Genomic DNA, 24,662 nt, shown 5'->3' with positions numbered 1-24,662 from the left:
ATGGCTGAAGCGAGCACTACTGCCCACCCGGATCTGTCGGGAAACTGAAGCAGAAACTGGTTTCAAGTAACTGGTCAGACTTTCTGTATTAATCTTTCCTGTTCCCTTTGCAAAAAATCTGCTCAATGATGATCACCTATGCTCAGTTGTACTTACTGCATGTGTGAATTTGTCCTTGCAGAGCTTGCTCCGGTGATGGCACAGTCTGACCTGCTGCCCAGTGGCTTTCCGCGTGCTCAGGGAAGCCCAGCTAAGCTGGAACATGCTGGACCTACAGAGCCTGCTTGGTAGCGCTGACGTGGCCGTGCACAGTCCAGGCTCCCTGCACACAAATGACTTAAATACTCTTTTTTAATGTCTGGGGAAACTTCCAACTAGAAGAAAACACGGGAAAAACTTGCCTTGCTCCTATAGTGGTTGTTTCCAGCATGTGGCTTTTAGGCATGTGTGAAACTATGTGATGGTAACTGCTTGTGGAAAACAGCGAGCATTTAAATACACAGATTCACCTAAATATGATATTTTAATAATAATGCTCTGTTATGTATCTGAAAGTAATCCTTTTTTCCATCATCCTTGTTTCAGTTTTAAAAAAGGGAGGAAGTCACTATCAACAGCACATTCTCCATTCCTGAGTTACATTACATGCTCTTCTTCCAGAGGCTGAGGCTTCAGGGCACGGCGGGTGTTATTCAGGCTGTAGTGTCAGTCTGAAGGTGACACCCAGACCATTGCCTTATTTACGGTGACATCTACCGGCAAAAGCAATCTGCAAAGGGCATCTCTTTCTATTAAAAGGTTTTTTCAGTGTTAGTGGTCCTGTATTTGGCATTTTTCTTCATTTTATTCACATCTCACCACTCAGTTTTTCACAGGCAGTTCAACATTTTAGACTATTGAATACAGTTGAGACTGTTATCAGCTTTTCAAACCCAGTATCTCTGTCCTCAATCAGTGATCCATCTATCTCCAGAGTATATGACAGAACAAAAGAACATTTTGTATCCTCAGCACCATTTGCCAGTGCATGGGAGAGTGCTGGACATCTCCAACATGCAGGAGACAGCTTCTGCCGAGGTAGCATCATCTCAGCATCATATATTTAGCATTCTCACCTACATATCCAAACACCAAAACTGAACCCTCTCTGGGCATAGGACTTCAGGAGGCTTTTGGAGTTCAGTGTCAACTCAGTTCTGTAGTACTCAATGGAATATGCTGAGCTCTAGCATCATCCTCCAGCTCTTCCTGTATATTCTACAAGGTATGTGTGTATATACACACATACATAACATGTATATAGTATATCATGTATCTACTGATAAACACATATATAGAGAAAATATATACAGATAGTTTAGTATAGTTGCTAAACATTTTTTAGGAACAATATGTATGAACAGTAATTACATTGACACCATCATACCCTGAGTACAGAAGAGAATATTTCAAGAATTTGTTCAGGATACCTGCGGAAAATACTACACACCATGTTACAGCTACTCAAACAATGTTAATTAGTAAATAGTGTTTTGCTGTGATTTTGCCATATATAATTATTGCTACCTATCAGACTGTTCAAAACTAATTCAGTCAAACTGGATTGCTGCAGCAGACATTCATGAAGGGCTTTGTTCTGGGCTTTGCTTCTGGCTTTATTCTTAGAATCATAGAATCATAGAATGGTTTGGGTTGGAAGAGACCTTTAAAGGCCATCTAGTCCAACCCCCCTGCAAGAAGCAAGGACATCTCCAACCAGATCTCTTCTTATGAAGGTCCCCTGAACCAGCCATGAAGATGAGCTAAACTATTTTGACAAAATGGGCATTAGGCCAGCAGGCTGGAAGTTCTTTGGCTAATCTCTGCAGACATTTTTAACAGACTTCAAAATGTTGTTGAATAGCACACTTGTTTTATTTAATTTAATATGACAGTAAGATACTGCTCTTATTTATAACTGTGTTTGCAATGAAATAGGTAACAAATACTATTTAAATGATCTTCAGCAATTTTTGGATTGCCCCTGCCATCTGCAGACCTGGGGACACAGCATTCTTTCAGCCATTCATACATATTCATACCTATGCTTTCTACATAACCATGAGAATTCTAAAATAGTTTTGGAATATAAGTTTGGATGCTGAGATCCTTAGTGATTTCCAGGTAAACTATTTATTTATGAAATCACAAACTACGTAAGAAGCTGGAGTGTAAACAGGACAAAGGGAAAACAGAAATCAAGAACAGACTCTCTGAAAACCATGAAGGATTATTTTCCTCAAAACTGCCAAAGGGTTGTTTTTCTTTTTAAAAAAAAAATTATTGATAGCACATTTCTGTCTGGTGTTCATGCAACTATAGAAAATAGAAGAATTGGGAGTAAAATGTTGACATTTAAATGGCTGCTGCTTTATTAAAAATATTTTTAAATCAGAGACACAGAAAAAAATTAAATCAGATATTCACAAAAAATACATTTCATCTCTCTGTTGCATGCAACCTGTACAATTTACATCTGAAAAACGAAACTGTCAGGAGCATCTACAAATTATTCAAATTTATGTACCCAAGTATGTTAGTGATATTTGATAAAATAGAAGTGACACAGGAATTGACTGTGCAGCACATCAGTTCTGTTTAGTGGAGGCAGAGAATCTTTGTTTTCACAGGACAATTGAGTACTCTCCAGTCAGAGATGTTCCCTGTCCCCAAACTCTGCTGCACAAGAGAAGCCAAAACAGATCACCCATGCAAATGTTTCACCACAGTGAAACTGTACTTGGCATGAATGATGGAGGGGTTGACGGAAATAGGGAACAAAATATTAATTTACAAACATTTTTGTTTAAGCACTTCAGCACTCAGGAAGAGACAGCAGACACCAGAAGAGGCCATCTGTCCATGGCAGAAGTACTTCATGAATAAAAAGCATGGAATTAGCAGGATCTAAGAGATCAAGTCATGAACCAAATCTCTATTAGGCTAGAGCTGTACAAATGAACAATAACAAGACTTAATATGAAAAACAAGCAGGCTATCCGTATGTGCAGAACATTGGTGGAAATATAACGCTACTACATTGTTGTAGGATGCTTTGTAAGCTAAGGTTTTTATCCTAAGTCTCAAAGAGACGCCAGGGAAGACAAATAAAAGAAAAATGAGAGCAAAATGAACGAGAAATTGTAATTAAAAACAAAAATGGAGCAAACTCTTTACTCCACAGCTAAAACCACAAAGCAAGATCAGACTGTGGGAGTCTGATCCAAAATATAAAAAATATAACAAGGCCAGAAGTTACACATAGTCTGTCTAGCAGCAGAGTGATAAAGGAGATTGTCACAATGCTATTTTATACTACTAAATAAATAATAAAAGAAGAAATCTTCTCCAGGGCTGCATTCCTCTGTCATTCATACCTTCATGCTAAGGCTGCAGCCTGCAGGTGTTCTAAGTCCCTCAATTATTTGCAACTTTTAACAGCAGAAGTCTAGGCAAGATTTATCACTAGCAATCTGCATCTTACCTACTTAAAGCTACAAGAATCTAAATTCCAGATTTCCTTAAGTTTATTAAAAAATGCATTACATATTTCTTTCTATTTTGTTACTTTATTCATATGCCATATTCAACTTTTTTTTTTCAGTAAAGTTATTTTAAAATTTAATATTTGGAAGACTTGGGGTTTTTTTTCCTGGAATTGATTCCTTGAATCCTTTTAGGCCCCAGATCACGTCTGGAAGGTCAGCAAAGTCCTCTTTGCTGAAGCAACAGAGATACCACTCTCTGCAGGGGCAGAGGAAGCACACGAACATAACAAGTGAGCACATGGCAGCAGATGTCTGCCTGATCTTCAGCCCACTGCACTCCAGAAGGAAAGGTAGCTACGTCCCAGCTTTTTTCTTTCACATAAGGAAAATTCCCAGCTGATGTTAAGACTCTGTCTTTGCAACATGAGAGACATCATGGACACAGCTGGCGAAGGCTATAAACACAGCAGAGTGCACTGCTTTCCTCCTGTGCCAAAACCAGCAGAGCTGACCCCAAGGTTCTACTGCAGTTTATTTAATTCTGAGAATTAAGTTTATGGTTGACGAACCACCCAGCCATATACAATTCTTGACAGCTAATATTTTCAGCAAATACGCTGTCTGTTTTTTTGGTCAGTGAGCATTTAATTCTTCTTAGTATAAAGGCTCCAAGTGTGTTTGAGGGTAAACAGTTGATCAAAGAGACCTGCAGCTGGGGAAGTGAGACTGTATTTTAGCCTTGTCTGCTCTAGGGTCATCTTAGTACAGCGTGGAGCCCACACTTGAGATTTAATTCCCTGGGAGACTGTCATGTAGTCTGGTTAAGACTCAGTGCTGCTTGGGCATAAAGTTACTGCACAACCAAGTGCTCAGCGCTGTGACTGGGTCCATGCTCTCACCTTGAGGTTGCAGCAGAGAGATAACCTGGCAAGCTGTTCCCAAAGGATTTCAAGCAACTGAGCATTTCTAGTCTTTTTCAGATGCCACCACCAGCTCTCAGCCCAGATGCAGTACCATGCTAGGCCAATCTAATGCGAACACAGCATCTCCACATTATGAGAATTACTGTGAATGATGTCTTCTTCTAAAACTTATTTGCATAACTCTATAAAAGTAATCAATAATTCAGAAAAGCACTATCAGAAACTTGGAACATGAAGAAGATATGTAATACTACACTGTTTAAAGATAGACTACAAATGGGTGGGGGGTGACCTTTTTTTTCCAACACTAAAGCTGCAGACATTGCTCCAAAACTATAAAACTGCAGCCTTCTCTGTAAAACTTTAATCGCTTCAATAGAAAATACAAGACACATTCATAAAATCCATTTTTTATTTTGATAAAATTCTTATAAATATCAAAGCACTGGATCAACTCCACTGTTTTCAATATGTAAAAAACATGTAAAACTTTTGTTTCTGATATGAAGCAGTAGCCTTATTACTTTCTCTTCTGAGGGAAACAAACTGTATAACCTTCCTGAAATTTGTAAACATTTTGTTCATGTTCTGCAGCTACTCACATGCCAGGGAAACATATCAGATCCAACACTATGTCTAAAAAAGGGTGTGAAAACATGCAACACACTCCTGCTCTCTCCATGCACACTTTCCAGATGTCTTCATTCAGAAAAAAAATCTACCTGAGATCTTGTATTCTTCCCCCTATGCCAGAAAAGAAAAAGTGCCTGCAGGTTTTTCCCCTTTCTTTAATATTTGTACCTGCTGCCACTGCCAAATGCCTTTTATTTTTCCCACGGCCTATTTGTGTTCTTTCCTTCAGAAAACATTCAGAAGGCATTGGGAGGCCTTGCAGCAATAGTAGCTATATTCTGGGGAGGAGAAAAGGAAGAGAAAACAAAAAAAAACTAAGCTAAAATATCTATGTCTCTGTGTCTAATTTATTCAGTTATAAGAAGGTATATAAAGTCAATCCTGATTGTGATTTCCCTCATGTTTGTCCACCTAAGCTCAAAAGACCTGTTGAGGTAAAAGGCACAGCCTATAAAACCTACAAAACAACAAATTCACGGAGAGCAGTCATGGAAGGTCAGTTGGTCAGCAGTACTACAGAGACTGGTGGTAGTTGCTGCCCATGAAACCTCTAGCTGCCCCTTTCAGGTATCACTGGTTTTCACTATGTCGCTCACACCTCTGAGGGTAAATCTAATCCTATACTAACCTACATCCTATAGGAAGTTAATTAAAAATAATAAAAATAAATTTGGCACAAAACAAACAATTATATTCTGATTACAAAAGCTCCTGAGAAAAAAACAGGCTCAAGTCAATTCATCAAGACAGACATTTCACCACATTGCTAGAGAGGACTGAGCATTAGATGTTGACTTGATTCTAATTTCTTTGGCTTGCTCTAACTGCTGTCTTTGGTCTTAGAACACAAGTGCAACCACCCAAGTTCAGCTACGACAGCAGAACATCAGCCAGTACCTAGGAGACGTTCACACCTGAGCAGTGTTGTGCTTCACTGCCAGATGTAGGGTAGGCAGCATGTGTCTCACACCGCGGTGTGCTCTAGTAGGAAAGTCTGGAGCAACAGCTACCCCTGCCTCCCAATTTTAAGTGGTAGGAGTCAGATGCTACATGGATATAGTGTTACAGTTCCTTGCTGTTCACCAAATGCAACAGACTGGATTTAGGAACAGAGTTCCCTCTACGCCCTTCCACCTTGCAGTTTTCAGGTTTCAGGACAACTTCATCACTATACATGGTGGAATTCAGGAATACCTAATCCACTTGATGTGATCCTGCAATATACAAAGTCCTTACTATTTGTTTTGTTTTGTTTTTTTTTTTTTTAAATCAATCAGTACATCATTACTGCTATGAAGCAGGCAGAATAACAGGATCATACAAATACCTGTTTTACTTAATTGCTGTTGGCCATTACTGCTTTTTGCAGGTAGGCAGCATGCTATTGCAGAAGACAGCAATGAATTTACATCAGCCTTGGAATATTTTTTTCTTGAGAATTACAGTGTGAAGTCTTGTATAGAAGCTAAATGTTATGTTAGAGACCAGAAGAATCATCCCAAAGTATCCTCTACTGCCATTAAGATCAGGAATCATGTTCAGTAATTTAGTGTCAAATTCTGGACAACTCCTTCACCACATCTGACCCTTAGGGTTGGCACTGCCTTCTGCACATGCAACACTCACGCCTCAACGCTCCCAAACCAACACACTCAAACACAGTCAGACCTGTAACACTGATGAACCTGCAACAACTGAGGACATACTTCTCTTCAAGAAATGACTGCATGGTAACCAATAATAAAACAATGCCTATTTGTTATAACAACTCACAAAAAAAAATTAAAAATCACGAAGTATGTTAACTATTAAAATTAATTCAGCCTTTAGTTTCCAAGGGAGACTACTCTGGCTTTACTCCTTTAATTCCTTCTGACTTCTCGTCCCTTTAAAGGCTGGGGAGGCCGGTAGTTTCTCAGCAAGCAGCAGGCAACCTCATCCTCAGCAGTGCTCAGGAGGCTTCGGAATTTGGCCAGCTGCAATCAAAAGAGACATAAAGTTCAGCAGAAAACCCTCATGCTCACACTAACAAAAAAGCATGTAGTAGATATTAAAGACACTTGTCACCTTTTTTTCTGCCAGGAAGGATGGAACTGTATTTTTCTATGGCATGTGGGGAATGACAACTTCCCCATTTCTGTCCTTGCAAATGAAAAACGACAACTACCGAGAAAACCTCCCAAAGTATGTGTCAGAACGAAATTGTGCATAAGGATTATTTGTTTCCTATATTCACACTTTGTCTTCCATAACCTGATCTAAACCAGGGATTTTTCTATTTCTTAGTTTGATTTTATAATTTGGAGATTCTGGAATGTTTCATTGCAAAAATTAGATTTTTTATGTGCATCTCTATATGTCTTCTTGTTCAAAGAGTATATTCACAATTAACCTGGAGTAGTAGGTGTGGTGCTAAAGAAAGCCTCTGTAATTAGCACTTTTCATATATTAAACATGTACTCAAACCAGGAGAGATTCCAAATTTTTCCCTTGTGAAGACAGAGGACAAGCAGTTACTCATACCTCAGCATAATCTCTATGTCTAAACCTTGGTAAATCCGAGTCTGATTTCTGACCTGAAGTTTAGTACTTTGTATGATTTCTAATATTTCAAATATTTACTATTCCTATATACTGCATTACTCTCTTCTAGGTTACCAAAGGCAGGACAGCACAAAAATAATTCCATTATAATAGAACATTTAGCTGTACAGCACATTACATCTTAATTGCATTAAGAGCAAAAAAAAAGCCAATAGTGTCTTACTTCACCCCATTCTAAAGCTAACATTTGTAATTCAAGCTCCTTGTGAGTTTCTAAAAACTTAAAATTTATTTTAATTTTTTTTCAAACTGAAAAGTGCACCAAAAAGTTAGGCAGTAAACTGTAGAGCCCCAAAAATTACAAACTTGAGGAACAAAATTAAATGGCAAAACAGTATCAGTCATGGTGATGACTGATCAGTCACAATGGTGGATGTTACTGGGACCAAACACTTTTAGCTACATGCATGCTTATAAGAATATAGCACATTTATACTTTAATAAATAAGATATAGCTACAGCCTGTGAAAAATGACTAGCAAAGAATCACTGTATTTGACGTTGTTTCTGACACCACACCCTCTGAACCTGTTACACATGGGTGTGTGCATACAGTATTTCACATTTTTAAATGTATTAACTATAGATTAACCCAAATAAGAACCTGTTTATCTGAACAGTTGCTTGGCTTTGGGATGTTGGTATCTTAACGCAAATTTTCAATCCTAGATCCATATGCACTGCGATGAGCCTTACAAAGTCAGACTGAGGGGAGTGAGGAAGAGATACAGATGAGAAATAATAAGTTGCACTGAGCAACTATGTGGCTTCAGATCAGTTACAAACAGAATTTGAGGTCTCCTGACTAATAAGCATCCCATCCAGTGAACTGTCTTAAGATTTTTTGCAAAACCTGAAGTCACCATTTCTGCTAAGTATGTGGCCCAGGGTACTGAATTTTCTGAAGTACTTGTAATATTGACCATGACAAACGCTGTGGTACAAAAATCTAAAGGTTTACAGTGAGCCCAGAATATTGATAACATATTGCAGGTGATGTACCTATCAACATCCAATATTAGAAGCTATGACCTGACATACTTCAGCATCTCCAATGGGAAAAACTCTTTACACCTGAGATGATCAGCCCACTGGGTGTCACTGTTGCAACATTAACGTATAGCATGAAGCTTAATTTAACAAGAAATGTAAACAGACTCTTTTAGGTGGTATCACACTTTTCTTAAGATAGCCTAACATAAAAACCAACTTATTACGATTGTATTTGCTTTTCATTATTCTAGTAAATTCACCAAGTTTACATATCTGGAATACAAGAAGAAATTTATATTGATCTGCCAAATAAAAATGCCAGACAAGAGATTTGAGCAGGATATGCAAATAATCAAAACAAGTGGAATTCCTAGTGACACTTGAACCTTTTTCTTTTTTTGGTAACTTCCTTGTGTGTTATTTTTGATTGTTAATTTTTAGAGGATGCACATTCTTTTTTAAAAATGGATAGTAAATAGCTGTTATGCAAGGAAAAGGAACAAGAAGTCGGGATAATTTGATAGACACATTTTGACCTTTGAAAATTTCATAAGGTATGCAGTACCAATGTCTACAAAAAATATATTTTTGTGTGGCATTCACAATTTCAAGTCTTACAAAAGCAACACTTCTATAGCAGTGAAAAATGAAAAAAATACCTGTTCAGAACAAACACTTATGGGCTCTCTCAGAACGATCCAGATGACACTCTCAAGAAGAGGTGGAACAGTGAGAGAGCCAAAGTAAGTCCAGTAGTCCAGGGACTTGGGAAGCAGACAGCTAGGGTTGAAGTTTGTGAATAGTGCTCGTTTACCCTAGAAATAGTAATTTAAAAAAATTAATTGTGGTTCTAGATTATATATATTTAGAAAATTATTTCTTACACAAAGTTAAAAAGAAGGAAAAAAATGGGGCAGTATTATTTAAAAGCAAGAGACCAAGATTAATCACGCCAAAGGAGGCAGGGCTTGTTCTACCATGAGGTGGGCTGGCAACACCCTGGATGACCACAGCAGGTGAGCCAGTGCCCTTCTGATGAGGTCTTACCCCTGGGGCAGCTTTGCTGCCAGCAAAGACACCAAAGGCATCATGTTAGCGTAGGCTCCCCATAGTTACCAATGGCCATGGGATGGAGGTTGGAGGGAGAGATGAGATGTCACAATTTCAACGTGGAATTGATGGGGCTGGCGGAGAAACCCAACAGGACCCTTGCCCTGCCACCTGCTCCTCTCCCTGTTGCCTCCTCCCCGGCCCATGTGTTACTACTTCTTCTCCCAGTTCTGGCTATCAGGCCAGAGATGTGTGTACGAAACATGATGCTGTGAGTCTGGCTGATTTCTCTCAAACAATAGCTTACTTCTCACCTGGTATCTCAGCAAAACAGGGGAGGAAATCTTTCCCTCATCTTTTTCATAGCTTTCCACGAAATATGTTCTTCTCCTGTTAATATTCTCATAGTATCAGCTTTGTCAGAGGTTAGGTTTTGTGAGGAAATAGCTTTCTTCTCTTATCTCTTATTGTATAAAAATTATTCTTGTCTGGTTAGTTTTCAACTTTACCTAAGAACAATGCTCCTAAACTGTCCCAAAAGAGAATTAGATACGGATAGCTATGAAATGAGGGACTAGGGAACATGAAGGCGAAGGAAGCAACAGCCAGGTCACCAAAAAACCCAGAACAACAAAAGCAACCACCAGTATTAGTATTCTTTTAGAAGTATTTGTTCACCTTGATTCTGATGGTGTCCAAGCGGTCAGTAATCTTCTTTAGCTGAGGGTTGCATTCACCAATCTATTAACACCAGAGAAAAAAGAAACTTGAGGTCTAGAGAAAAATAGCAAAAATAAATCATCAAAAAGCAAATGCATAATATAGCTTTATTTAAGTGACTGTGAGATCTGATGGATTTTGTGAGTCTGAGCCTGTGACTAGCTGGTCCTTAGAAATAGTACTGGTTGTAAAGAATATCCAGTCCCTTGCTCACAGTATTTATTCTGTCTACTCATAGTAATTATTTCAGCTGCAAAACTTTACACAAACTTTACACTGCCTGGAAATAAAAGCAACGTATTTTTCATGTTTTATACGTGGGATATTAAAAGTTTCAGGCTTACATCTCAAGTTTAAATTGCTTAAAACAGTAAAAAGATCATTCTTATGTAGCCCAAGCAGGATGTGTGCGCTAAGAAATCTAGTGTTACTCTCCTTGAATCACTAAAATGTAAACTGGAAAGACAGAATTATGGAAGCAGTTCTTTGCAACTGCTGCATGTAATGGCTCCCTGACTGCCTCAGTGTCAGCTCCAGCACCAGCTGTGCCCAGGAAGCTGTGGCAGCCAGGCAGAATTGATCAAAGCCCTACGCTTTGGCATGGATTGTGTGATTTCTCCATCTGCTTCTTCATACAGAAGTCAATTAAGCTGTTGCAAGAGCTGAATTTAATCTTAGAATAGGTGCAGGAGGGAAAGAAGTATGTAACAATTGCAAGGAAATTCTCCAGATTCTGGGGTGGTCTTTTTTTTTTTTTTTGTCAGTTTTCAGAAGAAATTGGCAGCTCAGAAATAAACTGTTAATGAAGCATTTGAATGAAGTCAGATCACCCTCCTAAAGAAATCTGTTCATAAAGCATAAGTTATTGGGATCCATATAGGGGCAGCTGAATTAAGTTCCACACCCTACATTGTATACGAGTGTAGACTAGGCAAACTGAAGAGTCTCACTGTCTTGAAAATCTATTAATCTGATATTTTTAATCTTCAAGGAAGCACAGCTTTCTATATTGAAAAGTAAACAGCATGAAGGAAACAGTATAATTTAATGCCCATATAAAACAAGCATCTCTTTAGCAACAATTACACCAGCCGTCACCATTATCCCTTTGGGCTCATAATACAGATTGATTAGGAGGGCTGAGGCATTCTTTTCTTACCTTCAGAAATACAGCCATGACTGCTAATCCATCTGACTGACGAGCTGCCTCAACAAAACTGGAATACTTTTCTGAGTTCCAGTGGACCACATGAAGCTGAAAAGCAAGAGACACAGACAGCATCAACTCCCGCTGAACTCAAATAGTCACAAATCAATACTACAACTTCACTGGTTTTGATACTTTACTTCACTCTTTTGTATTCAGAGCCATTCAGTTTTCTAAATGCAAATATTTCATTAAGTTGCTAAATATGTAGTTCACACATATAACAAAAGCATTTGCAGTGGCTAGGATTATTCAAAATTTAGCAGAATTCAGCACACCACACTGCCTCGCAAACTGCTGTTGGGTCACCAGATTTTGAAGAGAGAAGCTACAACAAGACACCTCATGGTTATATAACTAAAGCTTTGAAGTCCATTTTTAGTACAGCTGATTTTTAAAAGTGATTGAAAATCATGAGGATGTCATTAGTATTTCGCTCCTCTTTTTTCCTTAATCAAGCTTTCAGCAACATTAATCAGCCACATACACAGCTAGAAAATAGGCAGAGGAACACACATTAAACTTGCACTGACCCCTTTTCCCTTGTTTAGTTTAAGCTGAACACTCATTTTTTTAGCTTTTCAAATGTCATGTTCTGTGATTACCAGCAGTTAGGCACTTACAAGCAGCTTGATTATCTCAGGTTTGAGCATTTGCATTTCCAACGTGCATTATTCTGGAACTGCCCGGCGGTAGCTGCTTAAGCAGCTTAAAGACATCATCTGGCCAGGTGGGAAAAGGAAAAGCCCATGATGTCTACCCCCATACCACCTCAGTCTTTCCTGCTAAGCCAAGTTTCCTAAATCCTGGCTGTGCTCTGCAGCGGGAGCTCCTGGTTCCCGGGAAGCTCCAGAATGTTCCAGCCTTGAGCAACGGTCTGACTGCCAAGCTGGAGAGAGCAGAGACACTCACACAGCACTTAAGGCTAAGTACTTCACAAACATTAATTACTCTCACAAGTCCTCAGTGGATTAGTAAATCTTACTACCCATCAGTTTTGGATAAGGCAAGAAAGGGTCAGAAAGAGGGCATGGGATTGCCTTTTTGAAAATTGGTGACCATCTTTTCAGACTTAGAACTTTGCTCTTTAGGAGTGCTGAAAAGCAGCGCTATTGAATGACTTAAACTGGGATGAACCCCTGGAAAAAAAGGCTTGCTTTTGGAATACAGCACTTCAAGACCTCTAAAGTAAGAGCAATTTAGGAAAGCTGCAACTTGCTTTAAAGGCTTTCTATGGGAAGCAAGACAGTTTCATGGTTGAAATAGGGATCTAGGAGTGTGAAGATTTTGACTCTAAATCTCAGTCCTTGCCTAACCTCTATGAATATTAATTTTCCATATCTGTAAACCAGAGCTGTTACTTGGTTTTACAGGATATAATTAATGTTTGTTAAGCACATGGACTCTAAAGTACTGAAACATTACTTCTAGCAAGTAAGGAATCTCACTGAATTCGGTAACAATACATGTATGCTCAAGATGAAACGCGTGTTGGTTCACACCTTCAGAGATCCTTGAAGGAAAGTTGCTAAAAATAATATAAATTAAACTGGGAGGAGAATATACAGTCGACTAAACCATTCTCAGATGCATTAGTATCCTGGAGCTCAAATAGCGCCTGCACCACTCACTATTACAAGTTAACAAAAGCTACATTGAACAACTTTTAAACAATTCCATTTTTACATACACAAAAAGGAAACAGATACTCTCAGTCGGAATTTACTTTTATTGTGGATTTTAAAAAAAGAAAAAAAAACAATAAAGAACAAAAAGCAAAATTCCCACAACTAAATAAAGGCAACTTCCACTCCCTCATAGCTTTACCACCCCCGACAAACCACCCCTCCCCAAAACCAAAACCCCCAAACAGAGCTGTGAAACACTTTTGGGTACAGCCCCATCCTCAATGGCTTGTGACTTCTTTTTAAGGAATATATCCCGTCTTACCACCGCTCTGTCAGTGCAGCTTGTGAAGAGACCTTGGTCAGACCATACGTTGTCACAAAGAATGGAGCCATGGATGACTTCTGCTTCCTGGTAGGATTACAGGGCTGAACCTTGCAGTCTTCTTTACCTGTACACTAATTCTTTCTTGAACTTGGTTGATGTTCATTTTCTTGATCTTACACATCTTCCTTATGAAGGTGAGCACTGAAACCATCTTCATGTCTCCTTCTGAGGTATTTTCCTCGTGTGAACAGTGCTCAGGAGCCTTGATCTTAATCCTGGGTTTCTTATCCCAAAGCCAAAGTGCCATCAAGAGAGCTTCTTGTAGAGGGTTACCCAACCAACAGGTAACGGAAAGGTTTTTAGACTGGCTAGAAATTCAGAGATATTTTCTCCTTCCGTTTGGTTTCTTAGATGGGCAACATATATATATTTTCTCAGCTAGAAATTTGGTTTTGGTACTTAATGGTTTTAAAGCACCTCTATTAATTCTTTATATTCCATCTCACCTGGTTCCTGTGGAAAACATAAGCCTTTAAACACTGCAAATGTCACTTTTCCCCATTAGTGTTAGAAAACTGATTTTTTTTTCTGACCAATCTCTCCTATAGCATTTCCACTAAAATCTGATCACATCACTGTGCATACATTTCATTTTTTCTTCTTTAGTATTATGCCTTTTATTTGTCCATTACCATTTATTTTTATACTTTTTACTTCTTTTTAGCCCCAGAAAACTCTTCACTCTCTGTACTATTTGTTGTTAAAGATCCCAGTCTCATCAAAATACTCCACATTACTTCCATTTGAAAATGGGAATCAGATACGGAATACTTTTTACTGTAGACTACTCAAACGCACCGAGGGAGACAGAGCAGGAGCAAACTCTCCGTGCCAGAGCAGAAGGTGCGTTTCTCCCCTGTGGCACTCTGCCTCCTCTCAAACATGGGACCTCCACAGACAGCAGGCACCCCATAGATACTAAGGTGTGGTTCTCAAAATCATAACCATCACATTGCTAAATGCACCGCAAAATGCAACAGTCCTAAGTCTTGCATAAACTTTACACTGCACAGGCCCCAAATCAAACAATTCTGTGGTTTGTAACTGAAGCTGGCTTTGAAAATATTCTCCAAGGAAGAGACAGTGAAAGGCAAAGTTTAAAATAACTCTTGAATATTAAATCTTGCTCTTATCAAGCTCTTGTCTTCTGTACTCCTTTTTTAATCCTTTCCAAAGCTTTTCAATAGGTTCTCCTTTGAGCAAGGACCAAACATGCAACACTCCAGGAAGACTGCTTGTCTTTTGACAAAATGAGGGGAGAAGGAAAAAGGAGCGGAGGAGGGGCAAGATTATTCTTACAATGGAAAACTAGACGCAATCTTAGAGGTACAGATGACTCCATGTAAAACCTTACCTCTGCCGCGTACTTCATCCCATCCACTGTGTGCTCGGAGCCGGCTTCGTCACTGGACCCCCAGTGGAAATGAATCTGGCGCAGCCTGTAGGTCCCGCTGAGCGGCCCCCCGGTCAGCACTGGAAACCCAAGCAGAGGAAGAGGCTTCACTGCAGGAACAGGAGCTGTGCCCACACCCTCTCACCTCACACCAGACTTCAGTCTTCAGACAGTCCCCTACTCCTTCTCAAAAGCTGTCTCAGATGGCTTCCCATTTATTTGAAGTACTACAGAAACCCTCACTTGTCCATGATACAACTTGCAGAACTGCATTTTTGTGTAGATTAGTGGGTTATCGCCCACTAAAGAGTATGTTATTATCACCAGATTTGTCTTGCTATGGGCTGGACATTTCTCAGAAGATGGGAAAATATTTTTATTTTGCAAGTGGTTTCCTCTCTTGAATGTATTTAGAAGAATCACCGAGCAATTAAGCTTAAAATACAGGTTTTATGAATCAAGGGGAGGATCAGAAAAATATAATAGGAACAGAGTTTCTTCTCCTCTTTGAAATTTGGAGGAAAGTAGGTGGAGCTTAAAAATAATTTCAAGGTTCTTTCCTTCATTTGCAACTAGATCCAGTTACATCAGATTGAAGTCCGAGAAAAAGGAGCATCTATTAACATAAATAAAATGAAGCCAACAGTAAATATGCAATATGACTGACACTTAATTAGCCATTTATTTCAACTTAACACACCTATCATAGAATCATGGAATAGTTTGGGTTGGAAGTGACCTTAAAGATTATCCAGTTCCAACCCCCCTGCCATAGGCAGGTACACGTTCCACTAGACCAAGTTGCTCAAAGCCCCGTTCAACCTGACCTTGAACACTTCCAGGGATGGGGCATCCACAGCTTCTCTGGGCAACCTGTTCCAGTGCCTCACTACCCTCATTATAAAGAATTCTTCCCTCTGTCTAATAAAAATCTGCTCTCTTTCAGTTTAAAGCCATTACCCCATATGGAGTGAGCTTTTCACTGTTTTGCTTTTGCAAGTGCTCATCTTTTGCTAATCAGAATTGGAACCAAACCATCTCTACACAGAGACTTGACTGCAAATCACATTCAGAAAGATTCCTTATTCACGGCAAAACAAATCAACACACTCTCCTAGCTCCGTATCTTCTCTAAGGGTTTGCGGATTACTCTGGGCCGGCTTACTGGCCTGTTATAGAGGCTTTAAGGGGAAAGGATGGGAGCTTTAACCAGATGGTTTTTAAATTAAGAGCTCTGGGGAGGACAATAGTAATTTATTCTCTCTTCTAGGTTTAGTCCAAAATGTAAACTTTGTTAGGAACAAAATACCACCAATAAAGATAAAAGAAGAATTTTTTAAGTTGCCTATCTGCTAACAGAAGTAGCCTGGCCAATGAAAAGGACTGGAACTGTTTATCTGTGGGGAAAAATATTCGACCTCCTTAAAACTTCAACTCAAAACCATGCTTTTACAGAGCCTAGACACCTAGTGAACAAAGGGGATGGGTAAGTGGCACTCCTAAAACAAATTCCTTCTTCCAAGGACTGAAAACTTGGAGGGAAATGAAATGTGTAAAGATCGGTGTTCTCACTGGCTGCGGGAAAAAAATTACATAGAAATGCATCAGCATTCAATGAAATACTTCTGCTGAAAAATATGGAAAATGGCCTGATGATGTATTTGTACCACATCATAAAGTGATGGTAAAACCACTCAATTCAAACAGCAATTAAGGAAGAGGTTAGTCAGAAGCTATTTAAGGTAGATGTCAGTATCTCAAAGTTTGAAAAGAGCTGGAAGAAGAGGTCTTTGAAATATCAGTAGACTAATTTCTGAAAATAGAGCTAATGTGGTACTAAAGAAGATAAACAGAATTACACAAATGGTTACAGACTTGACAGCCCAGTTTGAATGTTGGCCAAAGCAAATAAATAGTTAATATGGAAGTCAGCTAATAATGTATTAAAAGATGCTAATGTATTTAGTACCAATCAATTTGTTTGTTTGTTTGTTTGTTTTTCATAAAACCACCATAAGGCAGGAGTGCTTACTTCACAGGAGTGCCCCAGAGGCCAAATTTTGGCCCTACAAAATTCAGTATTTTTTGATCAATGACCTGAAAGAAAACAAAAACATTACTGATAAAGTTTGTCAGTGACAAATATCAGGGAAAACAGTGAATATTTCAGTTTATGGATACAGAAGAATTTGACTTGATAATGGCCAAAACATAAAGCCATGTATGTGGACTGAAGAATCTAGTCCATAGATACGGAGTCTCCTGAAGGAAACTGGAGATTACATTTGTTAATTATCTGAACAACATTTGTCAGTGCTTTGCCATGACATGAACTGTATCCTCAGAGATATGGCCTGAGGAAAGCAGAGAGAAGAGGATCACATGACCACTGCTTTGGTACCATTGTAAGCCTACAGAAATGCTATGTTCAGGCCCTGCCACTTCACGAATGAAGTTAGAAAGTGGAAGAGGTTCTTAGTGTATTCATATTTATTACTTTAAAAAAAAAAAGAAAAGGAGTTTAAAAGCTGAGTTAATCTAACTCACAGAAGAAATAAAGTGTAACTTCAGTTTTTTAAATTGTGAGGGTAATTAACAATTAGAATAACTTACCAAAGGCTGTGGTAGATTCGTCATCGCTGCAAATTTTGAAATCAAGATTGTATTATTTTCTAAGATATGTGCTTTAATTCACCCATGCCTACCAGGCTCGAAGTAGAGATTAATTCTGGGAAATTCCATGACATCTGACACACACGAGGTCAGATCAGATTATTGACGGTCAGCTGATGGCTTTCAGGCAACATCCAATGTTGCTTTTATCGACAGGAAATTTAAGAATTAAACTAAGGCTGTCCAGGAAAGCAAAGTATGATGTTATCTCCATCTAGGTCTCTCCCTGTTGCCAATGTAAGCCAATAGTTCCTCAGGACTGATGAACAGAGTGATCACAAATTAGTCCCCCTGGCTTTGACCCTTGTGAATGCACCGTATGGGCCTGGATCCTCAGCTAAACCTCACACAACCACATGAGGATTTTATTGCTCGTAGAAACTGCACTCCTACAGTTTCCAGGCAAGGTGAGCTACCTTGCCTGCCATGCAAGAGAAGGTTTTAAAGATGAAGGCACCAACATTACAAAGACTATGCTAAACCAGAGAACTTCTAAATAACAATTATTGCTTGCAAACAGGGAAGCTACATACTCCTAGGAAACACTGGGACAATAACACTTTGCAGAGAAGAAAAGGGATCACTTGGGATGTATTTCATTTGTTCTGGATTGCTCTTTCCTGACACAAAAAGTCCAGGTATGGATTGTAAAAAGGGAAAAAAATACATAACCAAACCTGCAGCTAAAGTCAGATAAGAGACTTGAGCGATTCGGTTGGAATGAACCTGTAATGAGACACAAAGGATTCATCTGCAGTGAGAGAGAGCAGCATTTGAAAAATGGTACACAACACCGTTCAAACAGGGGGGCTGGCACTATCTAGCTGGTTGGGGTGGATGAAACCACCCCTGTGAAAAGGGAATCCTAGCACTTTCTGAGAAATGCAGCCTCGATTTCATGTCCAAATGTGTTCCCACATTGTATCACAATGAAAGACAGGGGAAAAAAGGAATCTCTCATCCAGAGGAGTGAAGACTTACTGTTTATGAGGAGTGAAACGTGCCCAGGCTGTATGCTCTCCCTGTATACAGGGAACAGTGGAAGAAGACACAGTGCAACAGGAAAGGAACAAACCTGATTTGTTGACCGTGTCATCAAACTCAACACTGGTGGAGTGCCCGTTGTTAAGGATGATTTTAGCAGAAGCTGGATCGTAATTCGGATTTAGAGGACGGAGAGAGGGATCATACTTGGTTTCCTCAGTTTTGATGTCGATGGGTGACTGACGGTCTCCATTAGCCACAGGAAAAACCTCCTTCCAGCGGGCAGGCCCTGCAGTGCATTGGAGGAGAAGAGTAAACTGATGGCAGTGCCCTGCTTCATATGAAAGGTGACTGTGCTTCAGTTGTTCTTGTTTGCATTTTTTAAATTCAAAAAGGTGCATCAGAAAAACACAGATCAAAATATTCAGCTACTTCTCGTGCGCCACATTGCAACGGCAGCTCTCAAGATCACTGTATCTACCTTGCACGGTGTATCTAACTGCATGCAGCCCTTGAACATACACAGCAGGCAGATATTTAATAATTGACAATTAAGACTCAACTATGCACAAGACATCCAACAAATGCTCATTCGGATCAAGCATCCAGTATCCAACAGGCACTGTGCCCTAATAAATTTTCGACATGTCATTTCTGCTTAATATCATGCATCTCTCACTACGTCTTTAAGGATTACCTCTTATCTATCCAAAATCCCTGTATTAAGAGGTTTTTTTTAATACCTTAGTCATTGGCTGCAAAAGACCTGAGAACACATCTTCTACTGACTATGCTGAATGAGATGGGGAGAAATAAAAAAAGATTAAAAGGCTGAGTGGTGCGTGGAGTGTCCTGGGACTTGATGCAGGGCCTGTAACCTAAGCATCACCTCCTCCCAGCCCATCAACCCTGCAAACCAGCTGTCACACACAAGACACTCTAACCATAAAGCCTACACACACACACGAGTAGAGAGCTGACACATTCAGCAAAGAACAGGAAAACTCAGCACAGTGGTGCCCGCACAAGGTTTGGATTTCTACTACCTCCTGCTGATAAATGACAGAAGATCTTCCAGACACAGACCGACACCACCATTCACTAGAGTTAGCTAGGAATTAAAATGCTAAAGAAACTGTTAATCAATACTAGTGATCTTGAGTTAACCTTCCTCTCTCCATGCAAGCTAAGCCAAAAGTCAGCTGAAAATAATTGTCTCTGTAGATCAAGGATACGGACATGAGAAAAATGGCAAATGTTATTCTAAAATTGTAAGAAAAGCTTCACTGATGAGATGTGTGAAGTGTCTGCTCTTATCTACTAAATATCAGAGTCCTCATTAAGACTACACGTGCCATTGTTGAGACATATTTGAATAATAAACAATGCAGAAAGAGGTCATGGAAGAGAAATAGGAACAGTAAGTTGCCTGGGGAATACATCCTATAAGGGAAAGATAGCAACCAACATTTAGGATGGAAAAAGGAGAAGGGAGAAGGGAGAAGGGAGAAGTCTGCAGGGCTAATGATCTTTCAGTATTGTAAAAAGCATAGCACTTGTTTTTCCTCCAGGCTTATCATGGGTAAGAAGCATCAACTAAGCAATCAACTAAGAGAAACTGGATATAAGAAAAACTTAAATATGAACATCAGAACCTGATCTTGTAAAATCTGCATCACTGGAAATCCTCATAACTCCCTATATTGAAGGTAACTGATCTCATTCTCTGTTTGTTTCTTTCTGGATGGCTTAGAACTTAAATAAGGGTGATGACAAAAAATGATTAAAATGTATTACACTATGATTAATAGCCTAACATCAAAATTTGTCAGATAGTTTTCTCTCCTTGACTTCAATAAAAGTGAACATAGTTCAGAAACTCAAAGGTGCTAAAATAACCCAGGTGCCCCAGCAGTAAATCAGGGACGGAAGGGTCCCACGGCGCCATGGGGAATCCGCCTGGGCAGAGCCTGATTTTCCTTTGAGCAGCACCAAAAAATTGAAAAGGCAGGGAGTAGCTTGTAAAGATCAGCCTGAGACTTAAACCTCAGGCAGAACAAAGGCAAGGGCCTTCAGTCCTGAGTTTTTTAAAAAGTCTTTGTTAATGACTTCATTAACTAAACTTATTAAGCAAATCACTTCTAAGGCAGAAGATAAAAATCCTACTAGTTTGAAATATAAAGCTGTTTAAACTTAATTATTCTAACTTCACAAATGGTCATCAAAGGTATTCAATATTTTAATTACCTACAGTTTAGCCTCTGATACAATTTAAATTGTATGTTGATCCTAGTACCTTGTAGTTAAGAGGCAATGTACAATTTTATTAATTGAAGAAGCACCACTCCTCCATTTACATCTAACTAACTGCTGCGATTTAGGATGCTTAGAAAAAGCTTATTGCTACTTAATTTTAATGCTGGGTATATTCCTAAGCTGGGGAAAGGCAAAAATACATACTTAACTACTTGGTCCGTCTCAGCAATAACTATAGTTATTGTATAGTAAAAACATGAATGATCTGCATTCATAAATAATATGAAAGTGCCAAAAAAAAGACCCAAGGCTGTGATTCCGGCACTAGGTAATTATTCAACAATAAATTTAAGTTCTGAAAAGACATTGTGCCTGCTTTTATACTTATCTTTAGTTTGGATGATCAAAATAATCTTTTGCTTCGGTGATTAAACATCTCTCAGTAACATGAGACTGACAGAAATCCGACCTTTCAAAATATGCAGGAAAATATAAAGAGTTTTCAGCTCATTTTTTACCACTTGGTTATATCAAGAGCTATTCCTTACGGGACTACCTACCAGCAACGTAATACAATTATCATACTCTTGTAGTCTAGGAAAACTGTGGCTCAATGCACCACTGTGGACCCCATCTCAAAGCAAACATTGTGTATGATTGTTGGAAAATAACAGATTACAGTTGGAAGAACATGGACTTTGGGCCCAAATGCATGTCTTACAAACAGATTTAAGACAGTGAGTTCTCCAGGGTGACAATTTCTTCAGAATTTGGACCTGAGTTATATGACTTTGTCTCAGCATAATGTGCAGTTTAATTTCCTAGATATGTACTTTAAGACATGCAGGAATGTGTAACTCGTCAATTCATTTTTTAATTTAATGAAGAAACTTTATTAAATATACCCATTTCTGAACTTAGAAAATCCCCCCCCGTTGATGGGCAAATATTCTTTTGCTAGAGGAGATTACCTAGTAGCTCGATTTGCTTTTTAATTAAGGTGATTCCCCCATTAACTGAGGGGACTGTTTCTGTGAGGGGATGAAAACATTCCCCTCTTCACGGGAACCCTGAGCAGCTAAGAAAAGCATGCATGATGCTACACTGAAGCCCGTTTTCAAGATCTCAGTGTTATGCCTCCATACATAAGCATCATTAAAACTGTGAGGCAAGAACAGTGACAAGAAAGAAAAGACAAAGTTTGCATAGAAATAAAATAATGCCTCTTTGCATGTCAGAAATATGTGCATCAAAGCAGAGGAGAACACTTAGTTTTGTGTATACCAGTCAGACCATGTCCTTATACACACATACAGCACATAGGCAGACAGGCATGTGTAATATCTGACAATTTACTTTATGCACAGAATGATTTGTGTTGCGGTTATTCTCGCTAAGGGGCAAATGAGTTTTCCCCCAGTTTATAAAAGCAGTGATTTTATCACCACAAGTAACAAACGCAGAACTCAGAGTGAATGCAGACATCTTTCCAACTCTTCAGGAAGTAAACTCTAACATATGACGGCACCAAATTTAATTAATTTTACTTTCTTGCTACCTCCTTAGTTGCAAAAGCTCATCTTAGTCTCAGGGAAACTATTCAGGGCCATCCACGGCAACAAAATTTTTCAAGAAGCAGAGTAATCTCCTGCATTTGCTGCTCAGCAAAACAAGGAACAAGCAAAACTAATAAAATAAATGCATGAAAAGAAAAAAAGTTGAGACATAAAACTGATGCTGGGGAAGAGCAGTGAAATGTTGGATATCCACACCTCTCTCCTTTAGTCTCCTGTGGGGAGACTTCTGTGGAAGTCTTCCTGGCAAGGGGAAAGGGGATGGACTGAAGAACTACCCACTCAGCTGCTGGGAGCTCCAAGAAAGGAAGAGAGTGAGAAACTCAAACTCTACTCCAAATACGTTGTCAGCCAGTAAACAGAATTTTATAGGAGAAATGGGGCCTCAAGCAAGGTCCAGGGCCACCCCGATAGAAATTCTGGTGCCCTCCTCTTCCTAGAAATTGAGGATAGCAAAGGAGGAGGGATAGGATAAGGGAGGGAAAGTGGGCTTCTTATCTGGACAGTGCAGGTGAAGTCCACCGCACTCTTGGAAAACATGTGGAGAAACAAATTTGAAAAACAAGACCCATTTACGTCTTCAGGGGAGGGGTAGAGTAGACTGCACAACAGTAGATAACACACCTAATCATTGCAACATCACTGCGATCCTCCACCACCCAGTTTTTCAGGAAAAGTCTACCCATCCAGAGAAGACCGAACAAAAGGACCAGGAAGGAAAGGTAGAACTTGCGCAAACACTATTCCAAACTCCAAGTGGTAACAGAAATGAAGCATGCTCCTGTAGGCATTAGTATATGCAAACATAGGGTTTTTTCCTTTCCCTATCATGATGTTTTATTTACCTGTGTGTTGTAACAGACAGTGTAAGTTATTGCGTTTACTTTATCGGAGCTGAGTCCCCAGTTTACAAAAGCATTTTCATTGCTACTCGCATGACTTGCGAGCCGGTCTGCACACAGCAGCAGCGTTTGCATGACTTACAATGCAAAGCAGAGGAAGGTCTTTAAGCCTGCCGATGAGCACGTCTTGGGACTTCAAAGACCAACAAGACGAAGGAAAACATGAAACAACTCAAATTCGAAAGCATCTCCTCTTAGGTGCATAGTCAACATTCAAATGACCGGTTCTCGTACCTGGTATTTCCCACCGTGTAACAGCAGCAGGACGCAGCCGAAGTCAGGGGGCCGCCGCCGAGGCAGCAGCTCTGATTAGTCTGACCGTCTAATAAATTGCGGATATGCGCGTGCAGCTACCCAACCGGGCGAGCGAACGAAATCCCCACTGCGAATGAGCCCCCGACCCGACCCTGGAAGGCGACTCCCCCTCCCCCTGCAGCAGACAGCCACACATTACTCCGAGACAAAAACCTGCCCCGACGGCCCCGCGGAGAGCGCCCCCGGCCCGCCAACCCCCGCCCCCGTACCGTTGTGCTCGTCGTATCCCCAGTGCAGCATGGCTCTGGTCTCCTGCCGCCGCGGGACGCGACGGGGCTGGACGGGACGGGCTGGGACGCGAGAGGCGGCCGCCCCGTCACCGCCGCCCGCTTTGAAGGCGGCGAGAGGCGACGCCCCAATGCTCGGGCGCCGATAAGGAGCCCGCAGCGCTCCGCGCCCGCGCAGCCTGGCCCCGGGGGCCGCCCCGTCCAGTCCTGGCCCCCCGCTCTCCACCGCCCACTGTCCCGGGCAGACACAGAGCAAAGCTGTTCTCCCCTCACCCCCGGCAGCCGCCTCCCCGCAAGTGCCGTCGGTTGTGCGGGAAGGAAAGACGGGGAGGTACGTGCCTGCTGCTGGGGTTACCTCACAGCACCCCCCCACACACACACCCACCCTCCGCCCCGGTACAGCCGGGCGCGCACCCCCGCCCGCCCCCCACGCCCCGCCGGTCCCCTCCCGACCGGGTCCGAGGGGCGTGAAGCCAACTCCCTTGGCCGTCGAAAGATTCACGTTTCACAGGCGGTGCCCGTAAGACAGGCGGGTTTCCCACAACTCACTCCAATTTTTATTTTTTTATTTTTAATAACTCTGTGTTTGAGGGACCGTCCGGCACGCGCTGTGGCGGACGGCAGTTACAAGGGCGGGAAGCTCCGCTTTCCCGCGCTGGAGGCTGGGG

The 24,662-nt window shown here is 40.4% G+C and overlaps 1 protein-coding gene across 3 annotated transcripts; it reads right to left on the bottom strand.

Annotated features, from left to right (window-relative positions):
* Positions 1–4,850: 4,850 nt before the first annotated feature.
* On the bottom strand, positions 4,851–24,215 carry LOC104477441 (carbonic anhydrase 13). Of its 3 annotated transcripts, XM_086740989.1 has the most exons (9): positions 23,687–23,841; positions 18,812–19,009; positions 17,096–17,160; positions 15,025–15,143; positions 13,608–13,694; positions 11,610–11,705; positions 10,409–10,471; positions 9,340–9,495; positions 4,851–7,059 (listed from the first exon to the last, which is right to left on the bottom strand). In XM_086740989.1, coding segments are annotated over exons 3-9 (636 nt in total). In that variant the 5' UTR covers positions 17,097–17,160; positions 18,812–19,009; positions 23,687–23,841; the 3' UTR covers positions 4,851–6,945. The 3 variants fall into 3 exon arrangements, with proteins under 3 accessions (XP_086597115.1, XP_086597113.1, XP_086597114.1); XM_086740987.1 differs by lacking the exons at positions 17,096–17,160; positions 23,687–23,841 and adding an exon at positions 23,977–24,215; XM_086740988.1 differs by lacking the exons at positions 13,608–13,694; positions 17,096–17,160; positions 23,687–23,841 and adding an exon at positions 23,977–24,201.
* Positions 24,216–24,662: the final 447 nt, after the last annotated feature.

The sequence above is a fragment of the Chlamydotis macqueenii genome, chromosome 2 (genome assembly GCF_036417535.1).
Source record: "Chlamydotis macqueenii isolate bChlMac1 chromosome 2, bChlMac1.mat, whole genome shotgun sequence".
Taxonomy (NCBI): domain Eukaryota; kingdom Metazoa; phylum Chordata; class Aves; order Otidiformes; family Otididae; genus Chlamydotis; species Chlamydotis macqueenii.
Note: the sequence above shows the minus strand (reverse complement) of the source record. Positions and strands in the feature narration are given on the sequence as shown.